The following is a 24,463-nucleotide window of genomic DNA, read 5'->3' on the forward strand; positions in this document are numbered from 1 at the left end:
ACCTAATTCACCCCAGAAAAAATCCATCTGTTTTTCAAATAGTTTGCTTCTTAATGGACATCCTGCACACCAAAAATAAAGTCTCTTGGTGATAGTGGATGAGCCCATTGTTTTAAGTCTGAGAGCTCTCTGGTAAATATCAATTTAAGCTAAACGCTGCAGGAGATGGTACAAAAATAGGAGACCCCAAGGTATTAGATGAAAAGGCCACTATCAGCTCAAGATGGGGAGTATGCTGGATCCCTGACAGGCCAGGTGGTTTGCATATTGTTTATCTGCCTCGTTGCTTAGTTGCCAAATAAACCTGAATAATTTTTAAGAATCTGAGTGAGTGCTCTGCCTCGGGTGGACACCAAACTGGATCAGTTAGCCTCTTTACGTTACTGAGCCTGGAATATTTAGACAGCTGGAACTTTTTGCAAAGCAAAATCTTATTACCATAGATGAAAAGACATATGAGAGAAAAATCCAGCGGTCTCCTAGAATAATATTCTTCGGCTGGACTACTTAAATGACCTTTGAAAAACTGGGTTTAGCAACACCATCAGACAGGCTCATGAAATCAATACCAACTTTTGGGGGCTTTGTTCTTCCAGAAGACACAATTAGGCCAAGGATTTCTGTCGTCTTCCTCACACTAAAAGACCAAATATTTTGGAGAGGAAGACTTTAAAAACATAATCAGTTATAAGATTTTCCTCAGCACAAGGGATCAGTTCACATCTTTCTGCAGGAAGGTTGATTATCCTTAATGTGGTAGTTGATTCAGTAATCACTTGTGGTTATGTTTCCATCTAGTTTGGAAATTAAACTCCTACAACTCGTTTAATGGCCGATGGTTTACTAACAGCTGTGCTTCAGAGGGGCCATACTCGTGGAAGCAACTAGGGATAAATGAATACAGGCTGTACATAGTAACCTGGCCCACAGGAACTCTCCAGTAATAATGCCACAACCCTGTTGGCCTAGAGGTAAGGGACTGATGCTGAGAGCAGAATCACAATATTCTTCTTTTCGAAAGCTTTCTTTTCATCCCTCCAGCCAGAAGGAAGTATTTTTGTAAAACTCTTCAAGATGACTAATAGGCCTTCATTTAGTCATTCAATAAACATTTATTAGATGCCTGGTATTTGCTATGCATTGGAGTAGGTGCTGAAGGGTTCACATCATTCATATGATAGCTCATTATGAGATAATAGATCTCCAAATACAATATCTTTCCCCCCCAAACACACCACTTCTAAACTGCCCCAGTCAAGAGCACTTCAATATTTCCTGTTGCCCGAGTTCCTGACCAGAATGTCATATTTACTCTTGCTCACCTCACATATCCAGTTAGTTGCCAAATCTTACCCTTTCTTTCTCTGCAATGTCTCTTGGATCCATCTCTCTTTCTGCCTTCCCGTTGCCAAAGTTCGAGCTTTGATCAGGTCTCACCTGCCTCATTATTGGTCTCTTCCCTCTCTAATCAATCCTTCACACTGCTTCCAAACTGACATTCCTAAAACATCTGCTCACATCACCTACCTACTTCCAAAATTTCATAACTCTCTATCATCACTAGGATAAATTACAAAGACCTCAGCTTAGCACTTAATGCTCATTACAAATTGGCTCCTGCCTATCTTTTCATTTTTATTTCATATTTCTTTCCCTCACACGCTCGACATCCTAGTTAAATGGATTTATTCAGTACTCATTATCTCCTGCCTCCTTCCCTTTCTAAAAATAGTCCCCCACCTATGGAATATACTCCTCTTTCCTTCCACCTCAAAGAATTTCTCCCTTTATGAGACTTTTCTTGATTTCTCATTATTAATACTCTCTCCCTCTAAGAATTATTTTGTAATACTTTATAAATATTCCTATTTATTTTCTTGTTTGGATGTTGTATCTTCCAATAGATGATAAGTCCCTTGAGGGCAGGAGCTATTTTGTTTTATCAGAACCTAGCATACCATTTATGTAGTAGACAATAAATTTTGAACATAATTGAATTGAAAAAGACTTAAAGGAGCCTATTAATTATCTCAAAGTATTTGAAGGATTTTCATGTGGAAAGGGAGCAACTGGAGAGTACAACAGATATAATGCTGGGCCTAGGGTCAGGAACACTCAACTTCCTAAGTTAAAATCTGACTTTAGACACTTACTAGCTATGTGACCCTGGTCAAGTCTCTTAACCCTGTTTACCTCAGTTTCCTCATCTGTGAAATGAACTGGAGAAGGAAAACCATTCCAGTGTCTTTGCCAAGAAAACCCCAAATGGAGTCATAAAGATTTGGACACAACTGAAACCAATGGACAGCAACATATGGAAAATAGATTAGACTTATTCTGCTTGGTCCCAGAGAGCCAAGCCTAGGATAGGAGGTGGAAGTTACTTAGAACTAGATTTAGACTAGATATAAAGGAAAGCTTCCTAATCATTCAAGCTATCACAAAGTGGAATGAGCTGCCTCAAGAGGTAATAGAGATTTCTCCACTGGAATTCTTCAACAAGAGACTGGGTATAGACTTGCTAGTCTCCAGTTTTATCCCAGAGAAATTTCTTATTCAGGTGTGCATTGGACTAGTTGGTCTCTGAGGTCCCTTCTAATTTTTAGTTTCTTTGATCTTATAATTAGGCTATAAAGTTTGGTACTTGATTTCTCGTCTTCACGCCTTTACACTGGATGTCCCCCTTGCCTAAAATGCATTCTTCCTTCCCTCTGCCTCTGAGAGTCCTTTGCTTTCTTCAAGACTCAACTCAAACATGGACTACATGGAGCCTCTCTTAATCTTCCCAGCTACTAGTGTCTTTTTCAAATCACCTTGCATCACACACACACACACACACACACACACACACACACACACACACACTATCACTCCCAAAAGAACACAGGCTTCTTGAAAGTAGGGATGAAATCGTTTTTAACTTGGTATCCTGAGTACTTAGAACAGTTCCTGGCACATAACAGGTGTTTAAAAATGCTGGTTAACTGAATGTTAGAGCTATCCAAAAGAGGAAGAGGTTGCTTCAGGAAGGAGTGGTTCCACCTTCACTTCCAGTCTTCAAGTAAAGGATGATCACTTTTGGAGGATAATCTAGAAAGGATTTTGTGTTAGGACTACATGGTTTCTTTCCATTTTGAAATTCTATGAATAGATTTTATTCTCCCTGGCAGCAAGATGGCACAGAAGAGAGAATACTGGACTTGAAGTCATGTAGGCCTGAGTTCAAATCCTGTCTCAGATACTTCCTAGCTGTAGGAACCTGGATAAGCCATTTAACCTCTACCTGATCCAGTTCCCATAGCTATAGAATGGGGCCAATAATAGCACCTCCTTTACAGGGAGAGGATAAAAGAGATGAATCTTTGTAAAGTGCTCATTGGTTCTTATTATCTCAGCCCTGGACTGGAGGATCACTTAAGGGACTCTGATCCTTGGACTTTTAAATTTTATTTGTCAGAGAAGCTCCACAGAACTGTTTATAAGACTGGTGAATCGCCACTTTTGTTAGGACATGACCTGCTTCTAATAAACATTTACCCATAATTTGTCACTCCACAGTTGGTAGTTAGAGGCTGAACAGAAGATAAATCAGGTTGTTGTTGGTAAGGTCAGTACCATCTCAATAATGCATGGATGAGCCAGTTCTGATATCTCTTAAATATTTATTTGTCTACTCTGCTTTATAATAGCAAGAAGGTAAGACAGGATACAGACCATGGAAGAGCTTATTAAACCCTGTAGTTAGTCATCTCCTCCTCTTGCCCTGTAAATAAAGCCTTCAGTGGCATGTTCACTAATGAGTCTTCCTGCTCATCAGGAAACATTTGGAACAATGGGGAAGTCCTCAGACATTGAACTTATAGTTTCACATATTCACTGTGCATCCTGACAATTCATCTTGGCTCAAATTACTTTCTGCTCTCTGGTGACACTCTCTGTCTTGGACTGGCTGTTGCTGCTGCTGCTGCTATCTCCTACTGAAGGACTAGGAAGAAGGAGCCAACTCTTTTTTTCAAAAAAAAAAAAATGGATACCTCTTTAGCTGGAGAGAGGAGCACCTAGTCAAGGTGTTCCCCAATATGCAATCTGGAAAACAGAGTCTTAAAAAGGAGAGAATTTTAGAGAAGCTAGTATCCAAACAACACAAGAACTCTATGAGGCTCTCCTCTTCCATTTATTTTATGGTGATATAATTAAATTATTCTCAAAACCCATTTGTTTGTACCGGACAAGGATTCTTCACCTATTTTTGAGCAATGACCCAATGATGTTTTTAAATTAACAAAATGAAGTACGCAGGGTTACAGAGAAAGCATATTAAGATAGTTATCTCTCTATATACACACATATGTGTATATATTTTTAAAACCACATTCATGAAAACATTCAGTTAAAAACTTCTTGTGTAGACAATATAGGTGATGGATTCTTGATAGAAGTCAGAGCCTCATTTCAAATAATCTCTTTTAAATAGTCTTCACCCATTGAAAAAGAAAGCAGACACAAACATACACATGAAAGTACCTGTGGCCCTTGTTCAGTCTTGACATCAAATGGGTCTCCAACGAGTCTCTTCTTGGCATACTCCACGCTCCGCTTGACAAATTCAGGGTAGATCTGCTCTTCTACAAACACTCGGGAGGCAGCTGTGCAGCACTGGCCTTGGTTAAAGAACACTCCCTGATGGGCACACTCTACTGCCAAATCCACTGAAAAAAAGGCCCCCCCCAAATAATGTGAGGAGACAGAGAAGGAGGGGGAGAGGGAGGGAAAGAAGGAGGGATCCTTCCTATGAACTACGACTCAAGCAAACCATTGTCTCAACAATAAACTCCATGAGAGCAGAGACTTTATCCAAGCATCACATCTCCCTAAATGACGGCAAACTGCTTTCCATACATTAGACCCTTCGTTAATATTTGTTCTATTGGACTTCCTGGGAAAGTTCTTTAGAGAATTTGTTTCAGTAGATAATAATGAGAATTGGCATATTATTTGTATGTAATTGGATACTTCTAATGTTGTTGAAAATAGTTTAAATAAATGTTCCCCTTACTCTTTGTTTTAAAACACAATTATTTTGCTTAGTAAAGTCTTCAATGGTACACTGCCAAAGAAAGTAGGACAGATAATTTCCTGGTTTCCCGATGGAGAAATGGGACCAGATGTTCTGAGGACCTACTTCCTCTCTAGTCAGAAGTACAGAATCAGCCCTCTCTAACTTGAAAAATGAAGCTCAAAAAGTTTCCATTAGGTAGCACAGCTCCAGAATTTAATTTAGGAGCCTCTGACCATGGAAGTAGCACCCTTCTACAGGTCCCTGCCTTAAGTCAATTTGAAAACTCCCCTTTCCACTGTAATAAATTCATCTCCTATGCTATTGATAGAACCTGGAGTGGAGATGAGGGGTGAAGGAGGAGACGGGGTTAGTCAACTCTGGTCATTTTTTAGTTTATATCAGTGATGGTGAGCCTTTTAGAGACAGAGTGCCAGGTCCTGCACCCAACCCACCCCCAGATCAAGTACTGTGCCTGCCCCTCACCTAAGAGCTCATGCCATGCCCCTCCCTCCCTCTGAGTGCTGGCATGCCCCACTCCTTTACCCCACACAGGGGAGGGAGAAAGCACTCCCATTGGGCTGCTGGGAGGAGGATTGGGTGAAGTGAGTAATGTCCTCAGGGTGTGTAGAGAGGGGGAGAGAAATGGCCAGAGCTCCCTTCTCCCCTCTAGCTCTGCTGCCTATGAGCTTCCCACCTTACCCACTGTGCACTCACTTTGGGCTGCTGAGCAGAGGATTGGGGGATGTGAGGGAGGGGAGTAGATCCACCCAAGTTCCTCTGCCTTTCTAGTAATGAACTCTAGGAGTGAGGGGTGGAGGGAAGGGCAACCATGTGCCCACAGACAGTGTTCTGCATGCCATCTTTGGCACTCATGATATAGGTTTGCCATCACTGTCTTATATCATCCCTGAGATTCCAATTATGTCAAGGATTTATTACATGGAATTTCACAGTCAAAAGATTTCACAGAGTCAGCACATTTATGCCTGCGCTCCTCTCTCCCACCATTTTGGGGGGAGGGAGACAGAGGATCTATATGTTAAATTTAATAATAATAAAAAAAGAAAAAGCTGAAATCCAAGAATCTAGAGAATGAGTCCTTCAGACTTTCACTTCTATATTCCAACTTTTGAGCTACAGTGCAAGTTGAAGGCTGTCCCAGGTGGATATAGAAACATTAGCAACAATGGCTACTGTTTTAAGAGACAAGGTTGTATCCAGGTAAAATTTATCTCTACTCCTACTTTCCCCCTTCTTAAGGTTCTTTTGTCTCCCTTAGTGCCTCCTTCCCTTCACCTACCAAATGCCCTTCCTTCTACCAAAATATACTCTCTGGAAAGCATTTGATATCAGTCAGTTACACAACACTGAGTCAGAAGCCAGCATGATAATTCTCCCAAGGATATTTGTATTTCCAACCTTATCTCTAATCATGGAAGGAAAGCCTTTCTCCTGGTAGAGTAATTTCTGGCATTGGTAAACATAGGGAGTAGGTTCTGGGAGGCAGATGGACCTTCCCCTTTGGTTCTCCTAAAGCCATATTATGTACATTGAGGAAACTCTGTTGACCTTACAGAGAATTGTAAAAGCTCCATGGTGCCTTTCAATTTTCCTTTTTGGATTTCAGCTCTGATCTATCTATCTATCTATCTATCTATCTATCTATCTATCTATCTATCTATACATATATATATGTTGAGTTGCAGCCAATGGGGCATTCTTTTTAGCATTTGGGGGTGTGGCACCAGGCAAATAGATCTCTCTCATGGAACTAAAGTGACAACGTGACAAAGTAGAGAGTATTGGCTCTGGTTCAAATCCTGCTTGAGATTTCTTACTAGCTGTGTGAAAATAGGCAAGACACTCTGATTGGTTTCCTTATTTGGCATATTTGCTCTACCATCCTCTCTGGGTTATTGGAGATCAGGAAGGAAGTTCTTTACAAACCATAAAATATTGTATAAATGAATTATTACTACAAGAATGGTTCATTTAACAGTTGTAGAACGACAACTGGGGATGAAGCCAAGCTTACTGCCCAGGAACTTGGCGTGCTGTCATTCATCTAATAGATCTAAAGGGTTGGAGTAACTTGGAAATGCTCAATTTGGGGTCTGACTTAACAGGTATAAAAGAAAAAAAAACTATCTTTCCTTAAGAGAGAATAAAAAGACCATTGAGAAAAACATAAAGACTTTGGAGGCTAAAAGATACTTACAATCAGCATCAGCACACACAATACATGGATTTTTCCCTCCAAGTTCTAGAGTTACTCTTTTTAGATTACTTTTAGAAGCAGCTTCTTTAATGAGCTTTCCAACCTGAAAGTGAGAAAGACAAGTTTAGACCAGTCTCAGCATTATAAGAGAGGAATGAAGGAAATAGAAGGTTCTAGTAGAACAACATGAGTTAGCGATGTGATATAGCAACCCCCTCACCCCCCAAAGCTGGTGATTCAAGGGATACAGCACTAGGTGTGGAGTCAGGAAAACCCAAGTTCAAATCTGGCCACAGATACTTCCTAGCTATGTGACCCTGGGCAAGTCACTTAACCCCAATTCTCTAGCCCTTAGCACTCTTCTGCTTTGGAACTGATACTTAGTTTTGATTCTAAGATAGAAGGTTAGGGTTTCTCAACAAAAAAATAAAATGAATAGAAAGAAATGGTGAACCACTCCAGTATCTTTACCAAGAAAATCTCCAAAAAGAGGTTATGAAGAATCAGATACAACTGAAAAACAACTTAACAGCAATGACAAAAGTTAATTTGATTGTAGGCTGAAATAAGAGAGGAGGCAGAGTAAAAAGAATGAAGTAATAGAGAGCTGAAATGAATCAGGAAGACCTGAGTTTAAACCTTAGACCAGGGATCAGCAACCTTTTTGGCCGTAAGAGCCATAAACTCCACATTTTAAAAAATGTAATTTCGTGAGAGCCATACAGTGCTCATAGTGAGCGCTCCTCTAACAGTGTGCGCTCCTGTAACGGCGCCTGAAAAAAAATTGATTTTATGGCTCCTGCAGAAAGAGCCATATCTGGCCCTCAAAAGAGCCAGATATGGCTCAAGAGCCATATGTTGCCGACCCCTGCCTTAGACCCTAGCTATGTGACCCTGGATAAGGCATTTAATCTCTAGCAGTCTCAGTTTTTCTCGTGTATAAAATGAAGATAATAGCAGTTATTCACAAAGTTATCCTTTTGAGAATCAATATGTAAAGCTCTTTGCCAGTTTTAAAGTGCTATATGCCTCAACATCATAACAATACATACTATGTATTCATGTTGCCCTTCTGGCAGTCCAGGATTCATTCCTTTTTTCTTCTAAGCTTGAGGATCATATTCAAATACTCTCACTCCTTCATCAAAAATTTGCCTGTTCTATCTATCTTCTTGGACAGAGAAGTGGCACATTGGAGAGAGCACAGTGCCTGGAGTCAGATCTGGGCTCAGACATTTACCGTACTGTGTGACCCTGTGTGTGTCACTTAGTCCCGTTAGACTCAATTTCCTCATCTGTCACATGAGCTGGAGAAGGAAATGGCAAACCATTCAGGTACCTTTGCCAAGAAAACCCCAAAAGGGGTCATGAAGAGTGAGAACAACTCAAATTTATCTTCTTTCCTCAGGACCTTGTTCTCTGACCATTAAACTTTTAATCAGAACTAATATTTCAGTCCTCCTACATTTACATTAGAAACCAATCTATCAGGAAGATAATGCCTTAACCTAATAGAAAAAGTCATGTTTTGTTTTTTGTTTTTGTTTGTTATGTTTTGAAAACAATTTTTAACATCCATTAAATTTTTGTTTCAGTTACAAATTCTCTCTATTCTTTCATACCTCTCACATACACATATTGAAAAGGCAAACAATCTTATATAGGTTATATCTATGGAATCACGGAAACATATTTTCACATTAGTTATGTTGTGAAAGAAAACAGGCAAAAAACCCCAGGAAAAATAAAGCAAGAAAAAGTCTGCTTCTATCTGCATTCAAATTCCATTAATTCTTTCTGTGAAGGCAGACAGCATTTTTTATCATTTGTCTTTCAGAATTGTCTTAGATCATTGTAATGATCAGAGTAGCTAAGTCATTCACAGGTGATCATTATACAATTTTGTTGTTACTGCATTTCAAAATTCTCTTGGATTCTGCTCACTTCATTTTGCATCAGTTTGAGTAAGTCTTCTTAGGTTTTTCTGAAATAATCTCACTGGTCATTTCTCATAGTACTACAGTATTCCATCATAATCATATGCCACAACTTGTTCAGCCAGACATTCCCCAATTTAAGGGAAATTCCCTGAATTTCCAATTCTTTGCTACTACAAAAGAGGCACTATAAATATTTTTGTACATATACGTCCTTTTCCTTTTTTTTTTTGGTCAAATGAGTCACAAAGGACTATCTAGCTGAAAAAAAATGAGTAGGCTTTTTCTGTTTGACCCCAGAGTAAAAAACTGGGAGCCCAGTGGAATAGTAGAAGTTAGAGAGAGGTAAATCTAAGCTTGATGTAAAAAAAGAAAATTCTAGCATTGGAGCTATCCAAAATTAAATGGCCTTTCTTTAGGGTAGTAGATTCCCCTTATGGGTAGTCTACAGGTAGATTGTGGATGGACACTTGCTATATATATTATAGAGGAAATTGATGAAGGATGAGGGCATCTGAATATAAGAACAAAAAATATTATAGAATAAAGTGGTTTTTAAAAAAGAAAGAAAAAGAGCAAAAACCAAGTTATAAGCCTGTCCAAGATAAATGACAAATTATTCAGCTCTCATATCCTGTTTATATTTAAGCATATTTTCAAGAAAAGGGGTTTTCAATTCACCATGTTAAATAGAAAATGCAGACTAAACAATTAGGAAGAGAGGAACTGGTTATCTTATACTCTCCAAACTGAATGTAAGATTCTTGAGAATATGGGGGTTTTTCATTTTTTATATTTGGGTACACAAGAGGTATTTGATAAATGCTTGTTGACTGATTATCTTAGAAGAGGCCATTTTAAGGAAATGCTTTTCAGGTTATATAACACTTAGCAGTAAGGTGTGATCTCCTAAAAATAACAGAAAGTCATTTAACCCAACCAGTTTCCAGTAGAAAGGCATAAAACTTAAAATAAAATTCAACATGGTAGGTTTGCACACAAGTGGATCATGTTTGTATTTGTCTTTTGTCAAGAAGAAAGGTTCAGTATCATATTTGGAACAGTATAACCACATTTTAAGCACAAGCATGCCCATGGGTCACAGCCCAAATGAGATCTGGAATAGTTCTCAGGTGAGGATGTTTCTCCCTAAGGAGAGCAGTGAAAGAAAAACAAACCATTCATAAGCGAGTTATTTATAGGGGTGTTTAGGTACATTCTTATGGTGGAAGGTAGTTAAGGTGACATAAGACTGAAAAAAAATCACAGGGAAACCAAAGTTTGCTTCTGGAGATAAACCAATTCAAACCTAATTCATCCTTCAACCATAAAACACTAAATAGTAGAAGCAGATTTTCAGATCATCATCTTCTTAGTCAGCTAGCACATTGGATAAAATGTGGGTATGTTTCTCCTTCTGTAATCATTTGGATATTCCTCTTTCTCTCAGTCTCTAGTCCTACAACTCATAGTCTTCAGTGGTGGAATCATATTTAAAGCCCTTTCGAAACTGACTACAGGCTGTTTAGTCTGTCCAACTTTTCCTGACTCCATTTGGGGTTTTCTTGGAAAAGATACTGGAGTGGTTTGTCATTTCTTTTCTCCAGCTCATGACAGATGAGGAAATGGAGGCAAACAGAGTTAAATGATTTGCCCAGAATCAAACAGCTACTAAGTGTTTAGCCACTTTGAACTCAAGAAGATGAAGCTTGCTGACTCCAGGCCTGTGCTCTATCCCCTGTGCCACGTGGCTGCCCTGATTTCCCATACTTATTTCGAATTACACCCCTTCACGAACTCTACATACCAGCCAAAGTGGCCTCCTTGCTGTTCCTCCAACCTGGTGTTCTTTCTGCCTCCTTCATGCCTTTGTATAGACTGTCCCTCAGTCATAGAATATACTCATTTCTTGCCTCCACCTGTTGGAATCCATCGCTTCCTACAAGACTTGGCTCAGGTATTACCTCCTACACAACACTTTCCTCACCCCCCTAGCTGATCTCTCTGCCCTCAAGTTATCTGGTGTTTAGTTATGTGTATACTTGTAATCCTTGAATGCAATGTAAACTATTAGAAGGTAGGGATTATTTTTTTCTGTTTGGTCTTTGAAACTCCAGGCTCATAAGAAACTGTGTTATGGTAGCTAGGAAACTGGCCTTAAAGCCAGAAAGACATAAATGTCTGTGTGACCCAGGGCAAATCACTTGATCACTCAATACTCTGAGCAACTAAGATCCTGAATTGCAGGACAGGTGCTGACCTGCACTGGCAAAGGGAGTTCCCTCACATGGGAGTTTTCTCTTCCAGGGAAATCACATCCTTATCTCCATCCTTTTTCCCTGTAGTATATGCTCAATGATTGTTAAGCTATTAGATGTTAGCCCCAGAGAGAGGGTTATTAGAGACAGTTTGAAGTGATTTTGTGTCTTTGAAATAAAAGAGTAAATTTAAAGAATTAATAAACAGCCTAAAAAAAAGTTCTGAGGAAAAAGCTGTAGGACTATTGTAGTTTTGTAACAAGGTAGAAATGAGGCAGGATAAAAGAGGACCTAAAAATGCACATTTCCATTTGTATAATGAAAGATAGTACTCTCTCATTCAGACTGGAGGATCACAGTATCATAGGGTTAGAATGGGAAAGACCTTAGGTGCCAACTAGACTTACCTTCTCTTTACAGATGAGGTAAGTTGGGCCCAGAGAAATCAAGTAAGTTGGCTAAGATCATAAAGCTAGTGAATGGCAAAGTTGGAATTCAAATCCATGTCCCTTGATTCCAAGTCCAGTATTCTTTCTCCCTAACATGCTAACTCCTTTGAAATAAAAAGGAAGAGGGAGTTCCTTGGTTGGACTAAATTAGATTTTTTTTTTTAAACGGAGAGTATGTTTTAGATTTGTATTTAGCTTGGAGACACATCAGGAACTTTTTAACTACTAGAAAATCTTCACAATAACATGGAAAATAAGCTATTCTCCCAATCATTCAGAACATACAGATCCTTCTTTATTACATTTTTGACAAACACCAATATTGGGAGACAGGGAAGGCATACCTCTGTGGATCCAGTGAAGGCTATTTTGTCGATCTTAGGGTGTGAAGAAATAGCTGCTCCTGCTGTTGGCCCATAGCCTGGAACTATGTTCACTACTCCTGGAGGGAATCCCACCTAGATAGAAACAAAGATGGCATTGCAAAGAACTACACAGAACCCAGGTGGGACTGTGGTAACCGACTAACCCAAGGATACAAAGGACATTGGCTAGCATTACAGTGTTTTGTATAGTTTTGCCAAGAGGGCTTAAATTTTAGAAGGCAAGGAATAAGCTAATTTATGTCATCTTTTGGCAAACTATAAACTAATTGATGTCGTCTCTTGAAAAATGAATTGTGATGTATAAGGGAACCCATCAAACTCAGGTGACATGCTCATATCTCATAGAAGCCAACTATTCTAATTTCTTGGAGCACTAAACACCTTTTATAGGAGTCTCTTTTCCTGTTTTACACGTTCATTCATCTAGGAAGGGGTCAAAATCATTTTAAGATCTACTTGACTTAGATTTGAAAAAAAAAAGAATCAAAAAAAGGAAGAGACTTGTCATGTTGCATAACATTTTTCAAATAGCCCCATTAAGTGTGAAGAGCCTTAGCCAATGGCATAGATATCCATTATTTTAATAATAGCTAGCATTTATAGGTGCTATCTAGCATTTTACATAGCTTATATAGCATTTGCGAAGCTTTATTATCTCATTTTAACCTCACAACAACACTGGAAGGTAGGTACTATTATTATCCTCATTTTATAGATGAGAAAATTAAGGCTAAGAAGCTATGTGACTGAGTTCAGAGTTTAGTGATCGAGGCCAAAATTTGAACTCAGATTTTCCTCATTGCAAGGCTAGTATATGACCTAGTTACCTTAGCTTTACCTTAATTAACCCTAGGGAAAAAAAGTGAAGTATGTGCTCACAGAAATGCCTAATTCCATATTTCTCATTATTTTTTCTCTAGTTCATCATATAGAATGTAATTTGTTAAATGTCTATTCAGCAGTCTGATAATAGACATTTAGGGCTATACCTTAGCAATGTGACCCTGGGCAAGTCATTTAACTCTGCCTCAATTCTTCATTTGTAAAGTCAGCTGGAGAAGGAAATGACAAACCATTCCAGTATCCTAGCCAAGAAAATCACAAACGGTCATGAAGACTAGGACATGACCGAAATGACTGAATGGTAGCAACAAAGAGCTATACCCTGCTGTGTTTAAGGTCTACCATCTTTCCTGATCTCCAGTCCCCAGGAATTCCTCCTTTCTTCCTCTTAACATTACCTATTATTTTGGATAAGCTTTACCTACATACATATATGTACATATATAGTATGCTAAAATGTGAGCTCTTTGAGGGCAGAAACCATTTCTTTTTTTGCCATTGTATCTCTAGCACCTAGCATAATACCTAGTACACAATCAACACCGAATAAATGTTTCTCAAATTGATTTTTCATTTTGTCAACTCTTCTTATGAGGTAGTTTACATTTCTCTTCAACTAGATTAGAAATGCCTTGAGGTCAGGGACATTTTAATGAATAAGGGGAAGGGAAGGTTTATTCCTTTATTTATTTATTTTATTTTTATTAAATATTTAGTATGAGCCAGGTATTATGTTAAGTGCTTTACAAATTTTATCATACTTGATCCTTGCAACAACCTTGCAAAGGTAGTATTACAATGCCCATTTTACAGTTGAAGAAAGTGAGGCAGAAGGTAGTTAAATGACTTGCCCGGGTTCATACAGCTTGAGTCTGAGACTAAATTTGAACTCTGGTCTTCCTGACTCCAGGCCCAGTGTTCTATCCACTGAACCACCTAGTTGCTCCGATCAATCAACAGTAGCTTATAAATGCATACTATGTATATTGCATAGTCACTATGCTAAGTGCTAGAGATACAAAGACAAAAATGAAATGGTTCCTGCCCTCTAATATTAGATTCTAAAGAGGGGAGATGAGGTGCAAATACACACACTCACAAAGTGCATGTATACATAAAACACAAATTATGTATGTATACACAATGGATACAAGGTAAGCTTGAGAGGGAAGGTATCCAGAAGAATGAGGAAAGGTCTCAGAAGGAACATAGCTTTTGAGCTGAAGCCTGAAGGAATCCAGGGAATCTGCAAGTCTGAGATGAGAAGACAGAGCATTCCAGGCTAAGGGACCATCAGCATAAGGCATGGCGATGGGAGATGGAACATCATCTGTGGGGGAAACTAAATAGGCCAGGATGGATGGACCTTAGAATAGAGCAGTGAAGGGAAGAAGACTGGAAAGAAGGGTCCATGCTCCGAAGAGCCTTAAATGCCAAGCAGAAGTATTTTTGATCCCAAAGATGCGAGGGCCAATGAAGTAGAGGGATGCCATGGTTAGATCTGCCCTTTTGGGAAATCATTCTGGTGATAATGCTGGAGAATGGTTTGGAATGGGAAGAGAGTTGAGGGAGGCAAAGCAATTAGGAGACATCTCAATAGTCCAGAATTCTAGCATAATGCCAGGACACAACAGGTACTTACTAAATAAATAAAAATAAATGCTTGTGGAATTTGCTGTTGTCATTTTCCAAATGGGGACAGAAGATAAAAACAACACTGGATGAATTGCTCTTGATCGTTCAGTGTTTTTTATATATTGTGTAATGTATTATATGCATATGTATTACAATGTGTTTTTTATATATGTTGTCTTATGTATTATATATATGTATTACAATTAGATTGTGCCTTCTCTCAGTCTCACCATGGTGCCTCCATGAAGGATAGGTACTCAATTACAGACACTTCTTGCTCTGTATAAATTAGCATTGAGTAAGTTCAACTTTCCATAAAGAATTCTGAAAGAAATCTACATTTCCCCTCAAAACCTTTGTTAACTCTGCTTCTGCCCCTCATCTGGGTATTCACCAGACTTCCACCCCCTGCCTCCACCAAAAATAAAAATCTAAAAATATGAAAGTAGAAGAAAGGAGGGTCAGAGAAACTGATATCACTGTCAGATCAGGGGGCTTGATCAGCCCTCCTACCCTTCTCTTTCCCTGACTCCCACATGTCCTCAAACCTTGTGCTGCCCCTGCATCCTCCTTCTTGTCTCTGTTCCTCCCTCCCTCCTCTGTCCATGGGAAAATTTGCATTATGTAAAAATGGTTTTCGGTAGAGGTCTGTGGAATGGTTTACTTGTGTAAAGTGAGAACTGTCTGTAGGATCAACTGAAACCATATACCATGTTAGGATGATGACAGTTATCTGCTTCCCAATGAGTTACACATGTTGCCACAGAAATTAATGTATTGAGGATGACCACATTTGGGGGATATAATAAGCATATCTTTTTTACTTCCTCCAGAGAGAAGTTCTTAAAACAGGATTTGGATGGTTTGGAAGGCACAAGCCAAACAAACACGAATTAAGTCTTCAAACGTTAGTACAAGGCCAAGTGAGAATCCGGTGAATTGTGGATTATTTTAACCTACTATGTTTTCAGTAATGTGGGCATGTCAAACATAATAACAAAGCTGAAAACCAAAGATGGGTCCCCAATCCCTTGCCCAAGAAAGGAAGGAAGGAAATAAACATTTGCTAAGCATCTAATATTTGCCAGATACTGTGTTAAGCATGTTATAAGAACAAAGCTAGCTTCTTCTCTCAATTCCTGGTACAAATAAAAAGTTAGTAGCAAGTTCCCAGCTAGGTGGCACAGTGGGTAGAGTGCTGGGCATAGAGTCAGGAAGATCCGAGTTAAAACCCATCCTCAAACACTTATTAGATGTGTGACCCTGAGCAAGTCACTTAACCCTGTTTGCCTCAGTTTCCTTATCTGTCAAATGAGTTACAGAAAGAAATAGCAAACTTCCAGTATCTTTGCCAAGAAAAACCCAAATAGGGTCACGAAGAGTCAGGCACAACTGAACCACAAACCCAAAATATGTTGTAGGGTTTTTCCTTGAGGATGTGTTTACTTCTCTGTTCTAGAAAGCCTGCAGAAAGACATAGCTATTATTGATTTTAGAGAATATGAGTTGGAAGGGACCACTTATATCAACATATTACATACCTCTCATCATGAGTGAGGAAACTAAGGCCCAGAGCAAAGTAACTTTGCTGTTGTACAGAGCTAATAGGGGCTGGTGAGAAAGAGAGGAAGGGTCCAGGTCTGAGACCAGCGAGTGCTTTCCTCCACTATATTACTTACTGTCTTTCCCCTACTTCCCAACAAAAATAAAATAAAATAAAACCCAAACCCAAATTACTTCAACTAAATATCAATTATTTTTAAAGTCAAGACTTTGGTCCACTTATGTATTGTGATTTCAGCCAGAATAAGCAAGATTAAGTTAAATCATCCCTTCCAGATAGCTTTTCATCCCACAATTGAGAAGCCTGATGAACTTCCTGCATATTCTGTTCTTTTTCTGATAACCTTCCTCAGCATTCATTCTCTTGTAAATTCACTAAGCAAAACAGTTGGCTCTAAATTATTACATTGAACCCATAATAAAAGTTAAATGCCCTCATTAGCCTGACTGGAAGGAATAGAGTTACTTCTAATTCAGCCACCATGAGCAATGGAAAAAAATTAGGTTGCCAAGCAAAATTTAGGGAGTGATATCCTGCCCACTCAACTGTAAATAAGTTTGCAACACTAGGTTAGGTAAATCTTGATTGGAGCAGTTTTATCTTGCTCCATGGCTCGGTTCCTAGGAGTGGGTATGCTGTCAAGGACACAAAATATTTTCTTTTGGACATCATACCTCTTTGATCAAAGATCCAAGATAAAGTGATGTTAGGGGTGTCTGCTCAGCTGGCTTAATAACGATGGTATTCCCACAGCATAGGGCTGGTGCCATCTTCCAAATAAGCATCATCAACGGGAAGTTCCACTGAAAACAAAGCAGACATTGTCTTGATGTTGGCTTTGGAGATAAACGGTCTACACATCACCCCTTTCCCTTCAGTGACATCTACTGGCTAAGAAGGAAACAGAGTGAAAAAAGAGTTGGTTGTTCTGGGAGGGGGGAATTTTTGGAAAATGGAATCATCATTTTATATACCTGGTTAATCGTGGAGTCATTGTTAAGGTAGACTAATAATCACCACCATGGTGTCCGTTTTCAACCCCAGTTGGAAACACTCACCTCTTTTAGTCTAATAGCACTTACCTTATAGGTGTGTGGTGAGGATCAAATGAGATACAGGCAATGCGCTTTGCCAATCTTAAAACATTACATAAATATTTGCTATTATGATGATGATGATGTTTGCCTATAGGGTTAAAAGTTCTATTATCTGGTTCCTTTTATTCTTCATAGGATCCATAGTTCTAAAGCAAGGATTCTTAACCTGAGGTTGATTAATTTTTTTAATTTGATAACTATTTCAATATCATTGATTTCCTTAGTAAATACATATGTGTATATATATATATATATATTTGATGTATCTAAAACCATTATTCTAAAAAGAGATCCAGAGTCTTCTTCAACCTACCAAAGTGGTGAATGATACCAATACAAAGGTTAAGAACCTCTGTTCTAAATCTGGAAAGGGCTTCAGAGGCCAGAAATGATTGTGTGGCTCCTGATGAGATAGAAAGAAATCAAACATTGCAAAGAGCTAGAGAGCAGGAGGGGGCCTTAGAGATCAACTCACCCAAATCTTTAATTGTATAAATGAGAAAACAGGCTTAGAAAAGCAGAATGGCTTGCCCAAGGTCACACAGTAAATGTCCTATCCTCAAACCTAGCTCTAGACCTATGATTTAGGACAAATCCAGTTTCAACACTCTTTCCATTATACCATGTTACATCTGAACAAAGAAATTTAATTTCTATCCTCTCTGCCCATGCCTTTCCTTTTCTCCTCCCCATTCTGCCAACTAACCAACCAAACTGAGCAAAATACATTTGTTAGGAACTAAAACTGTACTAAGCACTTGGCTTATAAAAACAAAAGTCAAAGTCCATAAGGAACTTACAAGATTTAGGCAATATGGGTATTTATAAAACACTTACAAAATCAGTACAAGGTCCTCTTACAAGGGAAGCTAGAGCAACCAGGAAAATTATCATAAAGAAAGGATCTCTTAAGCCAAGTCATGAAGGAAATCAAGGCTTTCATGAGGCAGAGATAAAGAGGGAGAACATTTCAGGCATGGGGGACAGCCACTTAAAAGGCATACATAAAGATGGGACATAGAGCATCATGCACGAGGAGCAAAAAGAAGGAAAGATTGGTTGGAATGTAGAGTCCAGAGAAACAAGGTTGAAAATGTAGGAAGGGGCCAAGTTGTAATTTTCAAACAGAATTTCTATCGGATCCTAGAAGAAATCAGGAGCCACTGGAGTTTATTGAGTAGGGATATAATATAGCTAGATCTGTGCTTTAGAAAAAAGCTCATGCCTAGGATGATAGTTTGGAGTGGGGAGGGGCTTGAGGCAGGAAGACCAATCAGGAGGCTATTGTAATAATCTAGACAAGAAGTGATAAAGTCTGAATGAGGCTGTGAGGGAAGAGAAAGGGATATATATAAGAAATGTTAAGGTAGAAATGGCAAGATTTGGTAATTGCTTGCATAGGCGAGGTGAGTGGGAGTGACAAGTCAAAGAAGATACAAAGGTTGCAACTATGGATGCCTGGAAGGATGGTGGTATCCCTGATAATATTATGTAATTTATTTAATCCTCACAATCTCCTATGAATTAGTTGCTGATACCATCTCCATATTACATTTGAGGGATCTAAGGCTGAAAGAGCAAGTGACCAGCTCTGAGTCACACAGATATTGTGTCTGAGTAGGATTAGAATGCAAAACTTCCTGATATTAAGTCCATCACTCTCTGTTCCCTAACTATTAACTAGCTCCCTCTAGTAGAGAATTGCTAAAGAGGGTTTGGGGAAAAGATAATGAATTATATAATGGCTATGTTTAATTTGTGAAACCACGGGACATCCAGTTGAAATTTGCTATAGGTAGCTGATACTGTGAGACTAAACAGAGAGACATTTTATAAACATAAAAATTTGGGAGTCATCTGCATAGAGATGATAATTGAACTCAAAGATGCTGATGAGTTCCCCAAGTGAGAGAGTATGGAGAAAAAAGCCCAAGTAGAATGATGGGATTTGCCCACATATAGGGGAATGTGGAAGAGATAAGTCATGGATAAAAAGCTAGCAGAAGACAGTGAGGACAGGGAGGAGGAGAACCAAGAGACAGCAATGTCACAAAAACCCATAGTATCAGGGAGGATAAGGTGGCCAGGAGTATCAAATGATACAGAGAAATCAAGAAGGAGAGGGACTGAGGAAAAGGCAATCAGATTTGCCATTTAGGTAGTTTCAGTTGAGTGAAACCAAATGAGTTTCCCAAAATAGAACTCCATTTGACCACCATTAAGGGACAGGCTCCTTTAAGTCCCAGATTGGCAAAGGAAGAAATAATCAGCATACCAACACCTTCTTATAACAGATCCCCATAGGGCTGGAGAGTAGGTGGCCACCTGTATGGCCTGATCTGTAGTTATCACAAGGTCCTACCTGCTCATAAATCATTCCTCCACCTACTTGTCACAGCCTAAAATTCCCACCACTAGTCACTAATGGATTAAACAACAAAAGAAAGGTATTGTCCCCAGGGGGCCATGGTTAAAATGCCATTAGAAGGGATTAGTTGATCAGATTAGCTAATTAATACCTTGGGCTTTGAGAAGGAGGTAGAATAAGACAGATCTATTTTGATATCTGGGAGGAAGCATGGCAGCCTCAGGGGCAGAAACCAGTGTGAGGGACCTGGCTTAGAGAGGTAAGATCTAGGAGGAATTGATCCAGATAAAATTGAATGACCAGGGAGAAAGGGTAGGTGGAGGTGAGGGTGGTAAAGGAAATAACCAAAAACAGAGTCAGCTGTGAATATTGAAATCTCCTTGTAAAGACCATTCCTTCACATAGGAAATAGTAGCCATCTGGACGTTTTATGTACAGGTCTCCTAGCAGATAGCACATATGGTTCTCATACTAAGTGGGAAATCATGTTTATATTTATGTATAGCTTTAACTGGACCTGCCTGTGTTTCTGATCCCATTAATACTCCATGTGAAACTATTTGTTGATTTTTTTTTTAAACCCTTACTTTCTGTCTTAGAATCAATACTGGGTATTGGTTCCAAAGCAGAAGAGCAATACAGGCTAGGCCATTGGGGTTAAGTGACTTGTCCAGGGTCACAAAGCTAGAAAGTGTCTGAGGTCAGATTTGAACCCCCAGGACCTCCCATCTCCAGGCCTGGCTCTCAATCCACTGAGCCATCTAGTTGCTCCTCTGTTTAGTGATTTCAAATAATGCTGGCTCAAGCGATGATGGCTCAAAGTTATGCTGTGATTAACCACAATAGGCTTTGGAGATCATTTAGTTCCACCTCCTTATTTTATAGACAAGTAACCTAAGGCCTCAAGAGAAGAAGTAAGTAGGCCAGGTAGGGGTGGCATGGGGCCACACACACATTCTAAATCGACCTAATCTCGGGCTTGTGCCCTACAATAACATGGCGGCCTTCCATCAAGCTATGGCTTACACCTTCATACAAGAGGCTAAACACTTCTTATTGATTAGACCAGGCTGGGAATAGGGACTGGAGCTGTGATTTCATAATTATAGACAACTTCTGAGGGAACTCCCTCTTCCAAAGCAGGCTGGCACCTTCTGCAGAGAGTTTATCAGAGCAATGAGAGGTTAGGTGCTCTTCCCAGTCACACATAAGTCTTCCTAACTTCGAAGCTGACTCTCCATCCTCCATTCAATTTATTCAACTCAATAGAATCCTTCTCTTCCTTCCACCTGCAGCTCAGAAATTACATGGAGCCTTTCCTGATCCTCCCAACTGCTACTGCCCTCCCTCCCAAACTCCCTTTTATTTATTGGCAAATGCTCTTTGTCCTCGTTCTGCATGTATTTCTCTAGATTGTCGTTTCTCTACAAATCAGAATGTAAGTTTCCTTGAGAGTATTTTAGTTTTTTTGTGTCCCTGGTGCCTACTTCAGTGCCCACTAAATGCTTAATTGATTGAAGAAGAGAAAGTCAAAGCGTGGCTTGTTTTGGCCAATTAAATGTAGTTCAACAACAATTTATATCTAGACAGCAATTTATAGTTTGCAAAATACTTTCAAGGCATCAATCCACTTGAACAAAGCAAAATTGCCGGACATTGGTTCAAAGCACTTGAGGCATAACATCTTTGGAAAAGCTAGTATACTCACAGGAATAATTGCTCCACAGACACCTATTGGTTCGTGCCTGGTAAAACACACAACATTTTCATCTGTAAGAGAAATGAAGGAGGGGAGAGGAAACACACACACACATATATTAACCTGGGATAATAATTATAGGCATTAAGCAGTGTCTGTAGGGGATTTGTGTGAACTATGAAAAGCAATTCTTGGCTAAGTGTGGTGGTGCACACCTGTAATCCCTGCTGCTGGGGGAGGCTGGATCGCTTGTGTTCAGGCATTCTGAGCTGCGGTACGCTAAAAGCCAATATTATGTCTACACTAAATTGAGTACCAAAATGGTGACCACTGGAGAGCTGGGGACTACCAGGTTGACTAAAAAGGAATAAACTGGTCAGAAACAGGGCAGTTCAAAGCTTCCAAGAAGATCAACAGTAGGGTCCACCCATGAATGGCCTCTGTCCTTACAGCCTGGGAAAGATAGAGAGACCCAGTATACAAAACAAAAAACAAAAACAAAAAAAGAGATAATTTTTAGTTCAAAGTTACTTCAAAGCCTCCCCAAAACAAAAGCTGGATCTCAGCTGAATGCTGCTTCCCTTTGTATAGTGGTAACAGAGCAGATTCTCTGTCTCAGAAGCCTCAGCCACATGAGAAATTCAGAAGTGAACTTTTGATCTTACTCTAGCTTACCTGCTGGAATAGTTCTGCCGTGGATCTTGTCTGCCCACCCTGCATAGTATCTGAGTGTTTTGATACAGCCCTCCAGGTCAATGAAAAAGGCATGAAGAAAAGGTTTTCCTGTGTCCATAGTTTCCAGAGTCTGTAACAAGAATAAAATGGCATGTCAGTTAATACCTGCCAGTTCTTGGTTTGTAAAATCTACATAGGAAAGAAGAGGATACAATGTGGTCCTAGGCTTTTATTATTCAGGACCCACGTTCATGGATATGCCTTCTTTTTTTAAAAAAAAAAAAAAATAAAGTTACTTGAAAATAGTAAAGCTTGACCAAAGTTGGCATGCACTGCTTTTATTTCAAAACACCTAAGAGTTGGGCCACTAGCCAGGCAAGGGGGATGAGTTATATGCATCTCAGTGGGACCACCCGGATTCAAAGCTAATTTGAAGCATCACTGGAAAGAAATAAAGTTTTACATTTGATCTTCCATCTAAAGCCAAATGAGTCAGCCCACTGAACAGCTTTAGTTATTTAACCTTGTCATGTGGGCCTGTTTGTTCGCAAGAATCATTTTTAATATTGAGGCTGGTTTCTGATAAAATAGCCAGCCACTTTGTCCAGTGGCAGCTTTGGAAAGTGAAGGGTAATGAAAGAAAAAAGGGGGGGGGAGATCTGGGCTTACTTAAAATAATGCTTTTCCCCCCTCACACAGGCTGGCTTCCGTCACTGTAGAGTAACTGACGTTCTTCTGGAAAGAACATCTCTGCACACAAGAGAAGTGCTATCCCCTGGTAGAATTAAATGTCTAAACAAAGATGAAATCATACTCTGCTGGTGTTCAAATACTTTAGTTCTCAATAGAAGCTGAATAGGCTTTTCCTCCATGATAAGGGCGATTATTATCTACTGAGGCTGCTGTAGCTACTAAATGACAGGGGTTATTTTCTATTTTCAGCAGCGTTTTAAGAGAACCCTTTTTGTTCAACAGACAAGCCCTCCCAGTTCAAGCTTTTCTAAAGCCCTAACATTGAAACTTTCAGTTGTCCCTAAATACAGGAAGTCGCCACACTGCCACATAGCCCAAGGCTCAACTTCTTGACAACCAGTAAATGGACTGAGACGCAATACCTGGGCTTCTTCAAAGTCTGAGTCTCCATGTCTGTAAATGGTAAGATACTAGTAGAGTCACGACATTAAACACCTGGTACTTATTAATAATCATCTCTCACGTTTACAGAATGCTTTGCAGTTTACAAAGCACTTTTATGAAAACAACCCTGTGATATAGGCAGTATAAGTATTATTCATTCTATTTAATAGGGGGGTAAACTAAGGCTGGCTCAGGGAGATTAAAGTGATTTTCTCACAGTCACTCAACTAGTAGGTGGAAGATCTGGGACTCAAATGTAGCCCTCCTAATTCCAAGTCCTGCGCTCTTTCCATTATTCCACACTTTTCTTTCTTTTTTTTTTTGCCCCACCCCACCCCACCCCACTCCACTTAGGGAGACAACACTCCACAGGTCGAAATCAATAATTCTTAAAATACCTCTTTGACAACCAGATAGATTTTTGTCAATAGATAAGAAGACTGAGGCAAAAGAAAGAGAGCCTGCCTGCTGAGAGTTACAAAATGAGTCAGGGTTGCAGCTGGGACTCATCCTCCAATGTTCTGTTTCTAATTCAAAAGTGCCATCTACTAGCTACATTGAGGCCTCACACTGATGCAAATTTTGTTTGAAATTTGTGCTTTTTCAAGGTGAACCTCAGGAATGATAGTTCCTGCCTACCTTTCCAGACACATTTCCTATTACTGCCCTTCATGTACTATAAATTCCTGGCTCATCTCTGAACTCAGTGTTCCATCTCATGTTTCCTTGTCTTTGCATGGGCTGTTCCCAAGGCTTGAAATCTACTCCCTATTCAAATCTAAGTCTTGGAATTTTCTAGTTTCCTTCAAGGTCCAGCACAGGTGTCACCTCTTCCAGCTGACACCAAATGAGTCAGCCCAAAGAACGACTCAATATTGGCGCTGGCTTTAGTGTTTCTAATAAAATAACTAATCACTCTGTCCAGTGACAGCTTTTTTTGTGTCCCATGGCACAAACTTCTCATGATCTCCCCAGTTATTTATGCTTATTTTCTCTGTCTCTTTCTCTGTCTCTCTGGGTGTCTGTCTCTCCCTTGCTCTCTCTTCCTCCCTCCCTCTCCCTCTCCCTCTCCTTCTCCCTCTTCCCCCTCTCTCTTTCTCACTCTTTCCCTCTCTCTCTTTCTCACTCTTTCCCTCTC

General features: G+C 39.5%; 1 protein-coding gene across 1 annotated transcript in view; it reads right to left on the reverse strand.

Annotated features, from left to right (window-relative positions):
- Nucleotides 1–24,463, reverse strand: part of ALDH1A3 (aldehyde dehydrogenase 1 family member A3) — a 57,415-nt gene that overhangs the window by 18,458 nt on the left and 14,494 nt on the right. Inside the window, exons 3-8 of the mRNA XM_044662456.1 lie at nucleotides 22,189–22,318; nucleotides 21,523–21,584; nucleotides 17,024–17,152; nucleotides 12,266–12,379; nucleotides 7,278–7,380; nucleotides 4,525–4,709 (exon numbers count right to left, since the gene is read on the reverse strand). Of these exons, the coding sequence (XP_044518391.1) occupies nucleotides 4,525–4,709; nucleotides 7,278–7,380; nucleotides 12,266–12,379; nucleotides 17,024–17,152; nucleotides 21,523–21,584; nucleotides 22,189–22,318 (723 nt within the window). The remainder of the gene's footprint in view (nucleotides 1–4,524; nucleotides 4,710–7,277; nucleotides 7,381–12,265; nucleotides 12,380–17,023; nucleotides 17,153–21,522; nucleotides 21,585–22,188; nucleotides 22,319–24,463) is intronic.

This window comes from Gracilinanus agilis, chromosome 2 (genome assembly GCF_016433145.1).
Source record: "Gracilinanus agilis isolate LMUSP501 chromosome 2, AgileGrace, whole genome shotgun sequence".
Taxonomy (NCBI): domain Eukaryota; kingdom Metazoa; phylum Chordata; class Mammalia; order Didelphimorphia; family Didelphidae; genus Gracilinanus; species Gracilinanus agilis.